This window comes from Bos taurus, chromosome 5 (genome assembly GCF_002263795.3).
Source record: "Bos taurus isolate L1 Dominette 01449 registration number 42190680 breed Hereford chromosome 5, ARS-UCD2.0, whole genome shotgun sequence".
In the NCBI taxonomy this organism is placed as follows: domain Eukaryota; kingdom Metazoa; phylum Chordata; class Mammalia; order Artiodactyla; family Bovidae; genus Bos; species Bos taurus.
Window position 1 is genome coordinate 94,660,578 of NC_037332.1, and position 19,598 is coordinate 94,680,175.

The 19,598-nt window shown below is 43.1% G+C and overlaps 1 protein-coding gene across 1 annotated transcript in view; it reads left to right on the top strand.

Annotated features, from left to right (window-relative positions):
- Nucleotides 1–8,893: 8,893 nt before the first annotated feature.
- RERG (RAS like estrogen regulated growth inhibitor) overlaps nucleotides 8,894–19,598 on the top strand; it is a 130,011-nt gene continuing 119,306 nt past the window's right edge. The window contains 2 exon segments of the mRNA NM_001076198.2: nucleotides 8,894–9,111; nucleotides 12,886–13,049. Coding sequence (NP_001069666.1) covers nucleotides 12,989–13,049 — 61 coding nt within the window. The 5' untranslated portion in view covers nucleotides 8,894–9,111; nucleotides 12,886–12,988.

Sequence of the window (19,598 nt, forward strand, 5' to 3'; positions counted from 1 at the left end):
GGCCCTGATTTGACAGGGCTAATGTTCTCTTAAGAGGCAATAAGGTGCCGCTAGTGGTAAAGAATCCAGTAGTCATGTATGGATGTGACAGTTGGACTATAAGGAAAGCTAAGAGCTGAAGAATTAATGCTTTTGAACTGTGGTATTGGAGAAGACTCTTGAGAGTCCCTTGGACTGCAAGGAGATCCAACCAGTCCATCCTAAAGGAAATCAGTCCTGAATATTCATTGGAAGGACTGATGTTGAAGCTAAAATTCCAATACTTTGGCCACCCGATGCAAAGAGCTGACCCATTTGAAAAGACCCTGATGCTGGGAAAGATTGAGGGCAGGAGGAGAAGGGGACGACAGAGGATGAGATGGTTGGATGGCATCACTGACTCAATGGACATGAATTTGAGTAAATTCCGGGATTGGTGATGGACAGGGAGGCCTGGAGTGCTGCAGTCCATGCTGCAAAGGGTCAGACGTGACTGAGCATCCGAACTTAATTGAACGGTGTTAAAGAATCCACCTGCCAATGCAGGAGACACAAGAGAAGCAGGTTCGATCCCTGGATCAGGAAGATCCCCTGGAGTAGGAAAGGGTACCTTGCTCCAGTATCCTTGCCTGGAAAATTCCATGGGCAGAGGAGCCTGGTGGGCTACAGTCCACAGGGCTGCAAAGAGTCGCATGCAACTGTGCACTGTACAGAGCACAGTAAGAAGAGATACCAGGGTCTCTGCAGTCTCACAGAAGAGGTCATGTGAGTACACAGTGAAATAACAGCCACCTAAGAGCCAGCAGAAGAAAAGGCCTCATAATGCAACCTACTTAACCAGAACCTTGATCTTGAAATTCACAGCTTCCAGAACTGTGAGAAATAAATTTCTGTTGTTTACTTTACTCTGTCTGTGGTATTTTGCTATGGCGGCCCAAGCAGACAAATACTAATGTCTGACATTATAGATGATGATTAGAGAAGCTCTGGATCGTGTTCTCTTTCTCAACAGTTTTGTTTCAGCAGGCAGTTAATTTACCGGTGGATTAGCTTGTCCCTCTCAAGGTCTCGCCTTAGTCTTCATTCAGGGGAGGGAATGTATTTCACATTTGCCATTCTTCTTAGATTCCTGTTCTTATTCCCAAGCATGACTCTCACTCCTAGGATAGGGCCCTACTGAGGTCTCAGTCAAAGGTCCAGGATGTTCACCAAGTTCTCTGAACTCTGGCTTGGGTCAACTCCAGTGTCTCTTCGAGGACTCTGAGATCTCTGAAATCTCCGCCCAGCTTTCAGACACCACACAGCTGTTCTTCTCCTAGGTCTCCCAGAGACTCATGAGACAACGTGCAAGCTCATGGACTGGCCAAGGTCCCAGGGGCATGTCTATGCAAATATCTGGAATTCTATCTCTGTGACTATCTTCTACAAGATTTTACATCTGTTCCCAGGCAGAGGGAAAGTCCAGCCATGGCCCAAATCAGATTTTCCTTTGCCTAATATTGAAGCAACTGAGCATGAGCAATATCTAATTAAATAGAGAATAACAACAATAACGCCTATCCACAGACCAAAAAAAAAAAGTCATTTGCAGCAACAAAATCAGGAAATGGGTTTGATTTCTTGCCATAAAACTTTAAAATGAATCTTCTAATGGAACAAAAGATTATGGTATAGACAGGCTCTGACTTCCTGCAGCAGTTTCAGTGAGTCATGAACTCCTGAGTATTCTCTTCACCAATAATGAATACCTCCAATTTTGGAGAGAAATAAACTGAGCAACTATCCTTTTCCTCTTCTAACAAGAGGGACAGGGTCAGTGGGAATGGCTTAAGAGACAGTGTAGAGGGCTCCGAGAATGAATGGAGACTCTCAAGTCTGGGGGAATCTTTTCTTTGGAATAGTGTGGATCCTGATTGCCTACGCTAAATCCTGGCACTCAGCCATTAACAAGGCTGCACAGAAACTGCAGTGACCTCTCCTCTTTGCTTTATCTTCACATCTCAGCATGATAGACAGAGTGAAATGCTTAGCCCTCAAGCCATGGCTCCACAGTAAAAAACAAACAGGTTTCAGATAAGGGAGGAACAGAGCCAGGAAGAATTGGTTTATTATGTATTGCAGCAAATATGATATCTGATTAAAATAAACAGAAAAATATGTTTTTCAAGAAAAAAGGAGGAAGGGGATTACATACACAAAAGAAGGGTAATAACAAAATAAATTAAAAATATCAAGGAAAGAAACAGTTGAATATACTCCATTATACAATACAGCCCATCCAAGACTTTCTTGAGAACATTACATCAGGAAGAAATGAAAAGGGATGAATCAAAATAATCACGAGTAGAAAAACTACAGTAAAATAATTGAATAAATTTATTTCATTTAAATATAGGACTAAGTTTAAACCCCTTTGGGACTTAGAGTTACAGAACAAATACAGATATTATAAAATCTTGATAAAAAATAATACAGAAGTAAAAATATAGGGAGAGGGATGGGGAAGTAAGAGGCTAATTTCCTCCTTATTAAATGGCAAGAAGTAAACTGACATTGACTAAAATATGTGGTTAAATATGAACCATATAGGGGTTTCCCCTGTAGCTCAGATGGGAAAGAATCCACCTGCAATGTTGGAAACCTGGGTTTGATCCATGGGTCAGGAAGATTTCCTGGAGAAGTAAATGGCAACCCACTCCAGTATTCTTGCCTGGAAAATTCCATGGACAGAAGAGCCTGGCGGGCTATAGTCCATAGGGTCAAAAAGAGTCAGACACGACTGAGAGACTAACATTTTTACTTTCAAAGTGAGTAAATATCTAAAGTGAAGACAAGCTTTTTAAGGTTCACTTTCATTTCTTTATCTTCTGCTTAATTTAGTGTATTTATTAAACTAAAAAATAGCATTTATTTATTATTAAAAGGATATGATGGCCCTCAGCATATCTACATGCCATTTAATATCAGTATATACATCCATTGATTCATTTATGTTCTACAGCATCTTTAATGAGGTTCTCTTATGATAACAATGGTTATTTCTGGATGGCATCATTTGGAGAGTGATTTTCTTCTCTGTATTTTTCAACTACTCCAATTATTTGCAATGAACATGATTAGCAACTACACACACACACACACATTCCAGTCTGTAATGGGTATTTTGGGCTTATACTGATGATTCATCTACTAATTTTGTGTTAGAAGTTTTAACTTAAGCCTGAAGTCAGGCTGAGGGACCAGCGGACAACAAGAGCTCTCTCAAGGGCTATTGCTGCCTAGCAAGCAAATATGCTGCGATATTACTCTCACAGAATATAGGCTACTGAAGATATTGAGGCTTCTCCAGTGGATCAGTGGTAAAGAACTCGCCTGTGATACATGAGCCACAGGAGACACGGGTTGGATCCCTGGGTGGGGAAAAATCCCTGGAGGAGGGCATGGAAACCTACTCCAGTATTCTTGCCTGGAGAGTCCCATGGACAGAGGAGCCTGGTCATCTACAGTCCATAGGGGCACAAAAAGTTGGCCATGACTAAAGCGACTGAGCACGCATGTATGTGCTGAAAATATCATACAATGGGTATCAGGCTCCAATATGGCGGCTACTTCTCTGTGGGTACAGCATGTCAAGAGCTGTAGGTATGCCTGCAAGTGCTTCCCTAATGAAAGGGGAATGCTGGCCTACCTACATGGGCTAAGTAGAAGGATGGAGAGAACAGATTTTGTAGACAAGTTCCCGAGAACTGTTATAAAAGAAGCCTGGCTTGGACCCTCTTCAATAATTCCAATTAGGTAAGAGTGGCAAAGTAGGAATTCAACTTAAGTCTCTGTAAGTAGGAAAATAGGTATCTACATATAGATATGCAAATATAGATATTTTTGGTAACTCCTTCCATAAATACTGGAGAAGGAAATGGCAACCCACTCTAGTACTCTTGCCTGGGAAATTCCATGGATGGACAGTCCATGGGGTCACAAAGAGGCAGACACGACTGAGCAAATTCACTTTCTTTTTTCTTTCTTTCCATGAATACAGGGTTTGATAGGAGAGGAAGGTAACATGTGAAACCTAAACACCTTAAAGCCATAGAATTCCACGTAATTGGATTTCTATAAAATTCCATATAATCTACCTGGATCATTCACCATGACAGAAGCTTTGAAAACTTCCTGTATGCTGAGACACTTCAATCTCTCTCTCAGACCTCCTTCCTGAGCTTCAGACTCATATGTTCAACTTCTTACTAGCTATTCTATCCCAAATTAAGCATGTGCAAATAAATCCAATACGTACACTCCCACTTTGTTCTCTTCATTCACTCAACGGTTTTTTGAACACCCACTATGTGCCACCATGATCATAGATCCTGGAGGTACAAAGACAATTATGCTATATCCCTACATTCAGGAACATCAAAGTTTCATGGAGAAGACTGAGAAATAAAAATGAGTACAATGCAAATGTGATAATGGAGCACAGGGTGCTAGGAGACATAGAGTTGGGTCATCTAATGCAAGTGTGTTTTTAGCAGTAGGACATAGGTCTGTGATCAGAAAAGTCACAGAGGAGACAGTATTTGAGATTTCTCAAAGAATTCTTAGGACAACTCCTAAGCTGCAAGGAGATTCCTGCCTCTGTCCCAGACCCAACTGCTCTGGTCAGCGTGGCCCACAACTCATGGCTACAGTGGATTTTCAGGTGAGCTGGCCCTGGAAACAGCCTCCCTGTTTACATCTCTCCCATCAAGAACACACTGCAGATTGTACACTCAGCCCCAGGTCCCTGTCTGCTCTACGTGATAGCTTCCTGGAGTCCACCTGGTATCTTGCGAAGGATACCTATGTTTCAAAGGAAAGAAATAACCTAGGTGTTTCCTGTTCCTCTAACCAGAAGTGTCATAGTCTTTGGAAAATCATTTAACCTCTCTGAAATGCACCTCCTCATCTATGAAAGGATAATAATTTTAAATATGAGTGCTTACCTCAAGGAGTGTATAAATACCAAATGAGATAAGAGATGTGAAAGGTGGTCTAGCATAGCATGACTATTAATTATCATTGCTAGATTTTGAGGACGATGGACAGCGACTTCAATTCAACCATTATAAATGCTGATCTTGCAAGGAGAGTGTGAAGCTTTTGGAAATTTCTCAAATATACAGATATGAATTTCCATTAAATTCAGTATGTGGGTCATGGTGGAGAGGTCTGACAGAACGTGGTCCACTGGAGAAGGGAATGGCAAACCACTTCAGTAGTCTTGCCTTGAGAACCCCATGAACAGTATGAAAAGGCAAAATGATAAGATACTGAAAGATGAACTCTCCAGATCAGTAGGTGCCCAATTTGCTACTGGAGATCAGTAGGGAAGTAACTCCAGAAATAATGAAGGGATGGAGCCAAAACAACACCCAGTTGTGAATGTGACTGGTGATGGAAGAAAGGTCTGATGCTGTAAGAGCAATATTGCATAGGAACCTGGAATCTTAGGTCCATGAATCAAGGCAAATTGGAAGTGGTCAAACAGGAGATGGCAAGAGTGAATGTCGACATTCTAGGAAGCAGCTAACTAAAATGGACTGGAATGGGCGAATTTAACTCAGATGACCATTATGTCTACTACTGTGGGCAGGAATCCCTCAGAAGAAATGGAGTAGCCATCATGGTCAACAAAAGAGCCCAAAATGCAGTAATTGGATGCAAAATGACAGAACGATCTATGTTCGTTTCCAAGGCAAACCATTCAATATCATGGTAATCCAAGTCTATCCTCTGACCAGTAATGCTGAAGAAGCTAAAGGTGAATGGTTCTATGAAGACCTACAAGACCTTTTAGAACTAACACCCAAAAAAGATGTCCTTTTCATTATAGGGGACTGGAATGCAAAAGTAGGAAGTCAAGAAACACCTGGAGTAATAGGCAAATTTGGCCTTGGAGTACAGAATGAAGCAGGGCAAAGGTTAATAGAGTTTTGCCAAGAGAACACACTGGTCATAGCAAACACCCTCTTCCAACAACACAAGAGAACACTCTACACATGGCCATAATCAGATGGCCAACACCAAAATCAGATTGATTATATTCTTTGCAGCCAAAGATGGAGAAGCTCAATACAGTCAGCAAAAACGAGACCGGGAGCTGACTGTGGTTCAGATTATGAACTCCTTATTGCCAAATTCAGACTTAAATTGAAGAAAATTGGGACAACCACTAGACCATTCAAGTATGACCTAAGCCAAATCCCTTATGATTATACACTGGAAGTCAGAAATAGATTTAAAGGACTGGATCTGATAGAGTGCCTGATGAACTATGGATGAAGGTTTGTGACATTGTACAGGAGACAGGGATCAAGACCATCCCCAAGGAAAAGAAATGCAAAAAAAGCAAAATGGCTGTCTGAGGAGGGCTTATCAATAGCTGTGAAAAGAAGAGAAGTGAAAAGCAAAGGACAAAAGGAAAGATATACCCATCTGAAAGCAGAGTTCCAAAAAATAGCAAGAAGAGATAAGAAAGCCTTTTTCAGTGATCAATGCAAAGAAATAGAGGAAAACAATAGAATGAGAAAGACTAGAGCTCTCTTCAAGAAAATTAGAGATACCAAGGGAATATTTCATGCAAACATGGGCTCAATAAAGGACAGAAATGGTATGAACCTAACAGAAGCAGAAGATATTAAGAAAAGGTGGCAAGAATACACAGGAGTACTATACAAAAAAGTTCTTCATGACCCAGATAATCACAATGATGTGATCACTCACCTAGAGCCAGACATCCTGGAATGTTAAGTCAAGTGGGCCTTAGGAAGCATCACTACAAACAAAGCTAGTGGAGGTGATGGAATTCCAGTTAAACTATTTCAAATCCCAAAAGATGATGCTGTGAATGTGCTACACTCAATATGTCAGCAACTTTGGAAAACTCAGCAGTGGTTACAGGACTGGAAAAGGTCAGTTTTCATTCCAGTCCCAAAGAAAGGCAATGCCAAAGAATGCTCAAACTACCGCACATTTGCATTCATCTCACATGCTAGTAAACTAATGCTCAAAATTCTCCAAGCCAAGCTTCAGCAATAGGTGAACCCTGAACTTCCAGATGTTCAAGCTGGTTTTAGAAAAGGCAGAGGAACCAGAGATCAAATTGCCAACATCTTCTGGATCATGGAAAAAGCAAGAATTCCAGAAAAAGATCTATTTCTGCTTTATTGACTATGCCAAAGCCTTTGACTGTGTGGATCACAATAAACTGTGGAAAATTCTGAAGGAGATAGGAATACCAGACCACCTGACCTGCCTCTTGAGAAACCTATATGCAGGTCAGGAAACAACAGTTAGAACTGGACATGGAACAACAGACTGGTTCCAAATAGGAAAAGGAGTACATTAAGGCTGTATATTGTCACCCTGCTTATTTAACTTCTATGCAGAGTACATCATGAGAAATGCTGGACTGGAAGAAGCACAAGCTGGAATCAAGATTGCCAGGAGAAATATCAATAACCTCAGATATGCAGATGACACCACCTTTATGGCAGAAAGTGAAGAAGAACTAAAGAGCCTCTTGATGAAAGTGAATGAGGACAGTGTAAAAGTTGGCTTAAAGCTCAAAATTCAGAAAACTAAGATCATGGCATCCAGTCATGGATGGCATGGCAAATAGATGGGGAAACAGTGGCTGATTTTATTTGTTTGGGCTCCAAAATCACTGCAGATAGTGATTACAGCCATGAAATTAAAAGATGCTTACTCCTTGGAAGGAAAGTTATGACCAACCTAGATATCATATTAAAAAGCAGAGACATTACTTTGCCAACAAAGGTCTGTTTAGTCAAGGTTATGGTTTTTCCAGTAATCATGTATGGATGTGAGAGTTGGACTATAAAGAAAGCTGAGTGCCGAAGAATTGATGCTTTTGAACTCTGGTGTTGGAGAAGACTGTTGAGAGTCCCTTGGACTGAAAGGAGATCCAACCAGTCCACCCTGAAGGAGACCAGTCCTGGGTGTTCATTGGGAGGATTGATGTTGAAGCTGAAATTCCAATACTTTGGCCACCTCATGCGAAGAACTGACTCATTTGAAAAGACCCTGATGCTGGGAAAGATTGAGGGCAGGAGGAGAAGGGGATGACAGAAGATGAGATGGTTGGATGGCATCACCAACTCAATGGACATGAGTGTGGGTGAACTCCGGGAGTTGGTGATGGACAGGGAGGCCTGGCGCTGCGTGTCATGGGGTCGCAAAGAATTGGACACGATTGAGCGACTGAACTGAAATGATGTCTCTTCTAGCATCTTAGCTTCCAATCTGGCCCAAAATTTCATTCCAACCGTTTACTAGCCTTGGGGACAAGTTTTGCGCTCAGTCGTGTCCAACTCTTTGCGACCCCCATGGACTATAGCGCGCCAGGCTCCTCTGTCCATGGGATTTCCCAGGCAAGAATATTGGAGTGAGCTGCTATCTCCTTCTCCGAGGGATCTTCGCCACCCAGGGATCGACCCCGCGCCTCCTGCATTGCAGGCGGATTCTTTACCGCTGAGCCATCCGGGAAGCCCCAGGACAAGTTATTTATCCTCTGTTTTCTCTTGGGTCTCATGGGGATAATTAAACATGCCTCTAAAGGATGGTGTGAGGATGATTTGAAGGAGGGAATAGAAAACATCACGCAGTGGTGCATTCACACGCGAGGTTTTAACCAAGGGACGAGGTCCTTCTGTGAGAACCCAGAAGCCGGGAACTGAGGGGGGCCAAGCGAAGAGTGTCTCGGGTGCGGCGAAGGCGGGTATATGGATGCTCACACTCTGCAGCTGGAGGCAGCCTCGAGAGGGGAACCTGGCGCTGGCGCCGGTAGGGGGCGCCGGAGCGCCGCACTGCAGCATCCCGGCGGCCTCCCGGGCTGAGCTCGCGTCCTGCCGCAGTCCCTCGGCCGCTAGTCGGAGCGAGCGGCAGCGAGGAGACCCCGGCCGCTCCGCCAGCGCTTGCCGCCGCTCCCACCCACGATCTCAGCCCAGCGGCTGGGAAACGCCCCCCGCAGACTGCGCTGCGCAACGTGGGAGGGTTAGCGGTCCCGGGGACCGGCTTCCGAACTTGCCAGGGGACCGCAGCTCTCCCGGGCCTGGAGAGTGTGAACAGGTGAGTGTAATGCACGTGCCCAGGTGGCCCTTTCGGGATGACTTCCTGCAAACCCTTCGGAGCCCCTGAACGCTCGGCCTCTGGGGGCGGTCCTCTTGGTCCCTGGGTCCTCCCAGGCAGGGGTTGGGGGTCGCCGAGAGGGTGATGTGAGCGCCAACGCCGGGGGCTTAACAGCACCCTCCGTTCGGGGCTAAGATCAGAAATGCCTTTTTGACTCAGGTTCCATCCGCCGCCTAGATTGAGAGCAAGTGACCTGCAGTCCACCATGGGCTTGTTTATCATTCCAGGATACCTGTTGCTTTCTGAGCAACGCTATAGCCAGGGGTCTCCTACAATCTTCCTCGTCCCCGTGCGTGCTGCGTTGTGATAAGATGAGGGACAATTCCTGGTAATGAGACTGGCAAAACTTGGTTTCAGAGCTAGAGAAGGAGTGGCCCAAAGAGAATCTCATCCCACCGTCAGATTAGAGTCTTTGTTTCCCTAAATACCTGCACTTTATTTTGATGAGACCATAAACACAGAAGTTGAAACAACTATTACCTTATAAAGATGCTTGTGTTTCCCACCTCCCCGCCCCCCCCACCCCAAGAAGATGTAGAAAGCAAGGACTGTGGTAAGTATAATAGTTTAGGGATTTACTGTGAATAAATTTTTTTTAAAAAATAAATAAGATCAGCTTATTAGTGAACTAAATATCATAGGCCTATTGGATTGTAAGCTCTTTGAAGATGACCATTTGTGATTAGCATGTATGTGGGATGAATCAATGCATGCATTAACAGTAACAGAATTTGGAGTCTTCCTAAGCTTTCTTTTGGTACCTTTCTGTTTCGGAAAAAGATCAATACACCTTTAATCCCTCAAATGAACCTCTTACCTGTGATTTTAGCTTTAGTAGTGACAGAAACTGAGAATTTTTTGTTCTATTAAAACACTGTCCACCTAAAAACTGAACAGCAGCTTCGAGACACAGACAGAAGACTTCTGCCCAACAACATGAAAATGAATGTTTTCTTCCATCCATGTTATGGAAGGTCTTGGATCTTGAATTATTTTGAACATCAGAGACTTGGCAACAGGTCCCTTATTAATACAACTGACACATTTATCTTTGTTTCCTGTCTTTATCAAATGTAACTTTTTCACATATTCATGTGAGAAAATGTTCAAAGATGTATGTCAGTTTTGTGTCTCCCTTTAAGGGGTTTTTCTTAACATAACCTAAAATTGATGCTAAGTAGCTGTATCTTTATTACGTTATATATGAAACATTCAACCCACACAATTTCTCTTTCTTATGTGAAGTTCCTATGCCTCTGAGGCCATTTGGGAATTACTGAAAAACTTGACTTAACAAGTGTTTGTTTATTTTTTTCAAATTACATTTGATGGCTACTCTCTTGAAGCATAAATCAAATAGTAAATTATTTGGATTTTTATGGGCATGGGAATGAGCAGTCCTGCATGAGATAGCAAATTGCTGTTTATACAAGCTCCAGACACTTGCATGTTCTATGTTTCAAAGAAATGCTTGCCATTCTTATTTGGAATTCATTTAGTTAATATATCTCAATAGATTATGCTTCTGTGATGCTTCTGTGATGAAGCACTGAACCTTAAACACAGAGGCCTTTTCTTAATGAATGCACATAAAATGACAACAAAGTTCTTTTATCTTTAGCTGAAAGTGTAGGACTGGACACATTACAGATGTTACAACTTCTGTGTTTTGTGCTACTAATGATCACGAAGGAGTTTTTTCATTATTTTGATGAAGTAAACAGCAGCCAATGCTAATGTTGACCTTTCTGTCCTTCGGAGGAAGCTCTGACACTGTGGAAGTCAGCAAATACATAATTTGTGAGGCAGAGGTCAGTGGTTTAGATGCATAGGGAAGGAAACAATTACATGTTAATGTCTTTGTAGAAATACTTTTTCAGGAGAACTTTTCCTTTTTTTCTTTCTCTGGAAAAGCTCTTTTAGAAAATTTGTAAATGCCAAAACCCTGGCAGGAGCGGTTCATATGTTTAGATAACAGACTTGAAAGTGAAGTCTTGTATTTAAGATGAAAACATCGATTGCAGAAGTTCAGAATGGAGAAGCCTGCAGTTCATGTGAAAAATGTGAGCCTTAATATGAATATAACCACCATGCCTTGATGAAGAGGAAGAATCCCATGAAACTTGTGCTGGGTCATTTGTCAGGTCACATTTCAAGGGGTTGAATGCAAAGGATGCCATGTTTTTAGAGTGATTAAAATGGCAAATGCCAGAGAAGGGAGCTGCATATGGTCAAGAGGGAAGGTGAGGGTCAAAAAGCATAAACAAGAACAGACGTCTCTGTGTAGAACCAAGGAAGAGGACTGGTCTCACTTTCCTAGAAGGTAGAAGTCTAGAATGGGACAAAGGCTCCTAGTAATTGCTAGGTACTTGAAGGGCTCTGAGTGAAAGAAAATAAAAAGTTGATGTTATGCTGCTCCTCCCCTCACTCCTGGAAGTGGTAAATTCGACCCTGAGTGGTTATTAGATGGTTGCCTGGTCATATGAAAGGGCTCCTGTGATGGCTGGAGGATTTTTTTTTTCCATTAACTCCAAGACTTTCCAATTTTACATTTCCATGGTACCAAGGACCTTGGCGTCATTCCTAAAGCACCCATAATATAAAGTGGGCTTGCATCCGTGCTAAGTTGCTTCAGTTGTGTCTGACTTTGTGTGACCCTATGGACTGTAGCCTTCCAGGCTCTTCTGTCCAGGGTATTCTTCAGGCAAGAATACTGGAGGAGTTGCAGTGCTCTCCTCCAGGGGGTCTTCAGGGACTGAACCTGCATCTCTTAACGTCTCCTGCATTGGCAGGCAGATTCTTTCCCACTAGTGCCACCTGGGAAGCTTACGTTTACATAATATCACTTACCAGGTGGTACTAGTGGTGAAGAATCTGCCTGCCAGTGCAGGAGACATGCAGGAGACGGGGGTTCTGATCTCTGGGTCAGGAAGATCCCCTTGGAGGAGAAAATGGCAACCAACTCCAGTAGTCTTGTCTAGAGAATCCCATGGACAGAGGAGCCTGGCAGGCTACAGTTCATGGGGTCACAAGGAGAGACATGACTGAGCACCCAAGTATTAGGACAATGCTATAAACTAATGTACTTGAGGTTGTTATAATAGCATTTATCTTTTGTGTTCCAGGGCATTGTGCCTAGGAAAATGTAAAAATATCTAGATGTTATGTATCAGTTTTAGAAATGTGGGTATCTGTCATATGACTTGACCTTGTGATCTAGTGAATGGAGATAAAACTTAAACCTTGAAAGGCAAATTCAATCATATTACAGTGGGGTTAGCTAGTAGAAATGTGTATTAGTCAGCCCAAAGGGAAATAGAATTCCAAATGTGACTGTCCCCATCGTGTGTGTTTGTATATTGGGTATTTACAGGCACATGATAAATACTTATATTTACAGACAAGGATTTGTTATCAATTACTGACATAAAACATTCTTTGAGGAAGTGCTTTTGAAAATGCTATCTTATGTAAAAAAAAAAAGAAAAAAGGTATGTTTTAGAACCAGACAGATTGAAGAGCAAGTCCTGGAACTATCATTTTTTAGTTGAGTGGTTTACAGTAAATTCCTCGAGCCCTCTTGCAGGATTGTGGTGGCGATCACAAGATCAAAGATACTGATCAAGTCAATGATTCTGGTACATAGAAGATGCTTAATAAATATGAAATTCTTTCTCCAGTCATTTGTGAATTCGCAAATCTCTTTTGTTTAAGGATTGCAGATTTACCATGCTATGGTGAATCCCAGGGCTGGAACCACAAAGATCTTCTCAGCTCTTTAGTTTGAACCACAGGGAATTGTCTACCAGCACCCAGCATGGCTAAAAGTGCAGAGGTCAAACTGGCAATATTTGGGAGAGCAGGCGTGGGCAAGTCAGGTAAGGTGTTTGTTGTGGTGGTGGTAGTAGTGTGTGTGTGTCTTTGTGTGTCTTTGTTACTGACTCAGCGGGCGGGGGGAGGGGAAGGGGCGGTTGGCATATCTCCTATTCTCCTATGTGGCTCTATTAGAATTCTCTTTAACTCAGATTTTCATTTTGCATAATCAGGTTTTATGTCCGCTTTTGCTTCTTTATGGTAAAGCAGCGCTGTTAATAATACACAAGGCAATGGATACGTCAGAGGTCTTGATATTCCAAGGAACGATGTCCGACTTCCAGAGAAATAAGATTGGATAAATTAAAAAATACATTTGCTCTTTTTTTTTTTTTTGTCTATATGAAATCCTGAGGGGCCAATGTAATATCTCATCAATCTCGATATGCTCAGCAACCGGCTCAATGTCAAGCATGTGTTGAGTGCTGAATAAATGCGTCTTTACAAGGAGAAGAATTCTATTATTGTTATCCAAAGCAGGGTTTGACTGCTTGTTGCTCAAAAGTCAATAAAGAGGACAGATTGGTCGAAAGGAAAGTTTGCTTTATTTTGGATTCTGGCAACCAGGCAGGGAGAGAGGACATCTGTCTAAAGGCTGACTCCCCTGCACCCCAATCAGGGCACATGAATTTTTATAGACAGAGGGAGGGGGCTACATGCAGGGACCACACAGTCAGCTCTAACAGTCATCTTGAAATTGGTCATCAGTGGTCTGACCAGCATCATCTTGATTGTTTTTAGTACAGTTAATTTTCAGTTCCCTGGGTCAGTTTGTTTCCATGTCCTTGAGGCCAATTCTCAGAATTCCAGTACTCTTGCCTGGAAAATCCCATGGATGGAGGAGCCTGGTAGGCTGCAGTCCATGGGGTCGCTAAAAGTCGGGTACGACTGAGCAACTTCACTTTTACTTTTCACTCTCATGCATTGGAGAAGGAAATGGCAACCCACTCCAGTATTCTTGCCTGGAGAATCCCAGGGACAGAGGAGCCTTGTGGGCTGCCGTCTATGGGGTCGCACAGAATCGGACACGACTGAAGCGACTTAGCAGCAGCAGCAGCAGCAGCAGCATGTCACAGCTACAGTCTGGTCATCCTGTAGTTAATCACTCCACCTGGTAGGGCTTTCAGTATCTATAAGACAGCTCACAGGATATGGCTCAGAATCTTATCTACAACCCTTGAGAAGGAACTAAGGGTCCTTGACTTTGCTTAATGACGACATTATTATTATTTGGTCTCCTCTGACTGTTTTCCTTTGTTTCTGCATGTTCTCACTTCTCTGATTAAATGTATTCTTTGGCTAAAGTTTTTCCACAGACAAAAGGCAGGCAGAGGACATGGGGGGAAGGGCCATAGGGTTCTGCTTCATTTCGTTGTCACTCGACACATCTAAAATCAGGGAGGACTGTGAAGGCTGGGATGTGTCTGAGCTCAAGTGAGACAGATATTGCCAGCACCTCTAGGGTGAATTTAAATGACCAGATTGTGGTGCTTCTCAGTAACTGAGAACCTTTAGTGTTCCACACCTGAGGAAAGGTTTGCAGACCTTTCAGGTAAAGGGCAAAATGGTGGAAGTGAAAAATGTGTCTAGTCCAACTTGAAAAACAGATCTCAGATTTTATAATTAAAGAGTGCTAAGCAGGTGTTGCTAAAATGCCAGGGTAATGTGCTTTTTCAGAGAACGTTGCTTTAGTCTCTTACCAGAAGAAAGACTCATAATTGACTTTGTCCACTGACCTTTTCAGAGAAGGCAATGGCACCCCACTCCAGTACTCTTGCCTGGAAAATCCCATGGATGGAGGAGCCTGGTAGGCTGCAGTCCATGAGGTCGCTAAGAGTCGGACATGACTGAGCGACTTCACTTTGACTTTTCACTTTCATGCATTGGAGAAGGAAATGGCAACCCACTCCAGTGTTCTTGCCTGGGGAATCCCAGGGATGGGGGAGCCTGGTAGGCTGCCGTCTATGGGGTTGCACAGAGTCGGACACGACTGAAGCGACTTAGCAGCAGCAGCAGCAACTGAGCTTTTGGTTCTCAAGAAAGGGCTCTAACAGATATAGCGTGTGTGTGTTCATAGACAGAAGCCTGTTCAGATCATCCAATACAACAGGTCATCCATATAGTCTTAAACACTTACATCGTTGTTGTTGTTCAGTCATTAAGTCATGTCTGACTCTTCGCAACACCATAGACTGTAGCCCACTAGGCATCCCTGTCCTCCACTATCTCTCGAAGTTTGCTCAAATTCATATCCCAAACATATATGAGCAGTCATTAATTCTGTGACCAACCTCTCTTTCCAAATCGGCTCTCTGGTTTCATTTCAGCAGTAAATACTGCCTGCTGTAAGTCTTTCTCTCTCTTTTTCTCTTAATTTTCTTGAGAGGGCTCTTTGCCATCACTGTTTCCTCCCACTTGCTATTTGCTTTGGCCTTTGGCAGAAACCAGGTAAAGAAAGTAGTAGACGGTTGGCAAGGTTAAGAAACTTCCAGCCTTCACAAGCTCTAAGATTGTTAAACTCCTCCCTATTCATCTTAGTTTCCTGATGGCAAGCATGCATGCTTGCTTCCATGCATGCTAAGTTGCCTCAGTCGTGTCCGACTCTTTGTGACCCTATGGACTGTAGCCTGCCAGGCTCCTCTGTCATTGAGATTCTCCAGGCAAGAATACTGGAGTGGGTTGCCATGCGCTCCTCCAGAGGAACTTCCTGACCCAGGGATCAAGCCCGTGTATCTTATGCTGCCTGCATTGTCGGGGGTGTTCTTTACCACTAGCGCCACCTGGGAAGCCTTCCTGATGGTGTGAGAACCTAACTTTTGTAGCTGGTGGAATGATCTGAAGAATGAGGAGAGTGTTTCATTGAGTGGAGGATGAGGGTGAGGCAGTGTGTGGGAAGATCCGTTCTGCCCACAAGAGCTGGCCTGAATTTTCACCAGTGAGGGATCAAGGGTTAGAGCTCACTGTTTAACATCCATTCATTCACAATTTAACACAGGCAATAAGGGAAGGGGAATTTTTAAACCTTATGTCATCACCAAAAGAAAGTCTACATGCTTTGGAAAGTGAATCATGAAAATAAAAATACAGTTGAGAGAACCACTTACTTTCTGTTCCGTATGCATGCTGCGTGCTGAGTTGCTTCAGTCATGTCTGACTCTGTGCGATAGTATGGACTGTAGCCCACCAGGCTCCTCTGTCCATGGAATTCTCCAGGTAAGGATACTGGAGTGGGTTGCCGTGCGCTCCTCCAGGGGATCTTTCTGACCCAGGGATTGAACCTACATCTCTGACATCTCCTGCATTGGCAGGCAGGTTCTTTACCACTGTCATCACCTGGGAAACCCTTGTACCCTATAACCATCCCTTTTTCATCTGTATTATCTCTTAACAAACTGGGTGTCTCCTTCTGTCAAGACTGATCCATCAGTCAGAGCATAGACCTCAGCTGGCTTTGTCTTCCCCAAAGTAGTTTCAATCCTTGTCTCAAGGATTCCTCTCATTCTCTACCGACCTTTTTGCCTGAGCATTTCTTTGTCCACCACTCCATCTTTTTCTTTTCTCCAAGGTTATTGAACATGGGCTCTGGCCTCAGTGTCTTAACTTTTTTTTGACTTCCTGTTCATTGCTTAAACATCTTTCACTGTGATCATACTGCTAAAACTGATTTTACAAAAGTCAGGGCTTCCCAAGTGACCCAGTGGTAAAGAATCCGCCTGCCAGTGCAGGAGACGCAAGAGATGAGGGTTTGATTTCTGGGTCGGGAAGATCCCCTGGAGGAGGAAATGGCAACCCACTCCAGTATTCTTGCCTGAAAAATCCTGTGGACAGAGGAACCTGTTGGCCTACAGTCCATGGGGTTTCAAAGAGTTGGATATGACTGACCACACACACACCACTGATCAATAACCAACCAATCTAATGAATCTTTCCCAGTTCTTAGAACTCTTGTTACCATTTAACACTACTGCTTACTCTTTCCTAAAACTCCTGCCTTCCCAGGCTCCCATTACATCACCCTGCTTGGCTTTCCTGCCACCTCTTTTTTGACCCTAAGCAGCTGTTTCAGGGCTGCTGTTTACTGGCCTACCTCTCAAAGATCGGGGCTTCCAGGTTCCACATACTATTCTCTGGTCCTCACGTTCCATACCCTCAGGGAATACCTGCACAAGAAGTCCACATTCTGCCGACCTTGGTTTTAATTTATGGAAAGTGCAGAAGTGGAACTTGTTTGTTAAGGTCCTTCCCAAGTCTTAAATCCTATGATTCTTGATTAATAACTTTTCTTTGGACTGCTCTCTCATTCCACCTTATATACATTCTGCCATGGGTGTTTATTTTCGTTTAGGTTAAGATGACAATGATAGACCACATGCCTTTAAACAATTGCCTTTTTGTCTGTCATCTATAAACAGGCAGTGTTTTCCTATTTCAACATGAGACTGTTTTCCCGAGACCTTGTAACCACACCTCCCATTTAAAAAGAAGTGCTGGTTTAACTTATGTGTGGGAGTCAGTTCTGAGACCTAGTTCTGAGACCTTTTCCCAGAGTTCAGTGAAAACAACCACAGAGGACTTGATAACCTATCAGCTTTGAAACCAGACTCTAGCCATGGTGAATTCATGTTTATTCTAGTTCTTTATTAATATGGATTGCTCATCTCTGCCTTGTCATTGTACTCTACCTTCACCTTCCTGTTGTACAGATTGTATCTGTTTTGTAAGTAACTTTTGCGTTTTTTTCAGTCTGCAAGAAATTATACCTTCTGGAATGTATTTGGCTCCTCACCTACTCAAATGCCTCCCCAAATGACCATGATCTACCTGTGGGCTCAAACAATCCATTTCTTACCAAACACCCAGCGGAAAAAGTATTCCTAGGAAGGGCGGGCCAGCAGGTGACCTTGGAGTGGTAGAAACTGGGTGTCTCTGCTTTGAACCTGGGTCTAAGTGTCAGACACGACTTGGCAACTGAACAACAGCTGTGTGAATTGCTTCAGAGGCTCCAAACCTGACATGGCCTATCTGCTTTCCCCCACACTCAATACCAATTTGGAATTTAGTGTGCTTAGTTACTCAGTCATGTCCAACTCTTTGAGACCCCTTGGACTGTAGCCCACCAGGCACCTCTGTTCATGGGATTCTCCATGCAAGAATTCTGGAGTGGGTAGCCATTTCCTTCTCTAGGGGGTCTTCCTGACCCAGGGATTGAACCCAAGTCTCCTGCATTGCAAGCAGATTCTGTACAGTCTGAATCTCCAGGGAAGCCCAGGCATTTAGGGTAAATAAGACCAATTGTCTACTTGCTAACAGTGGCTTGGGTGGCCTGGAGTCAAGTGCAAAAGCCCCTGAGTCCTACTGTTAGGTCTGACTCCCAGTTCTACACTTTATTAGCTGTGTGAACTTGGCAACTTTGACACGGCACTTAAATCCTCAATTTCTGCAATTATACAAAGATTATAATAGTGCCTATCTCAAAGAGTTGTTGTTAGAACTGAGTGAAATATTATACACAAGTTTTTTAGATTGGTATCCGGCACAGCGTACGTGCTCAAGTATATTACAGTTTTCAAGGTGTGCCCTTTAAGTTTGTTAGTTAGTTGTCTAATGAAAACATCCAAAGATATGTTTCTACTCAAGTGAGTGTTTGGGTTTTCATTAAAAGTCAGAAAACTTATAATAACAAAATTCTGTATCACTGCTCAGCACGCACACACACACACACACTTTCTGTCTCTCTCTTCTTAAATCCACCGTCTGGTTTATGTCAATTACAGCTTGACCACTGATGATCATAACAATACTTCTCCTGGCTAATATCTTGGAAATCTTGGGGAAAAACAGCCAGAAATATTTTGGTGTCCTTAATAAATTAAACCTCTTAAATTTGAAAGCGCTTCTGGTATGTAGTTGATGGCTTCCTAAGCCCAGGTAACAGATAAGCCCTCCATGTTTAAAACAGACTTTAACGGTAACCAGAACTCTTTGGTTGACAGGTTGACATTAGACGCGTCAGCACGGACGAAATTTAATAATGTGTTAATTACCAAACACATGGGGTATGTCTGTGTGTGTCTGTGCATTGCAGTATTTACAGGGTCTTTTGGATCAGGAAGATTCTTCTTCCTTCTGTCTAGTCTTGGCAGTTCTTGCAGTCCTGTCTTCAAGTGATCTTTCTGGCTTAGCAAGCTCACTGGTTCAGCATGGGGAGCACTGTGTGGATGCTTCAAAGTGTAGAGTCAAGGGAAGCCCCGAGTTTTCCCAACCCTTTCCTTTTTCTGTTGCCCCAGCAGAGCAAATGTTTTTCTTCTCTGGCTAAGGATAAGGCAGCCAGTAATAACATTGCATGTAGGACATAGATTTTCCTTACATGTTTGCAGCAGCCTCTAATGTGACAAGTAATGAAAGCAAAAAGACCTGTTGTAAAACCTAGAATGCACACCATATTTATTATGTAAATGCTTCCTGGATTCACAGTATTCAAATAGGTAGTATGTGTGGGAGGAGCCGGAACAGTAACAACTGAAATTTTTAGCTCCGTTTCACAGTTGACATTC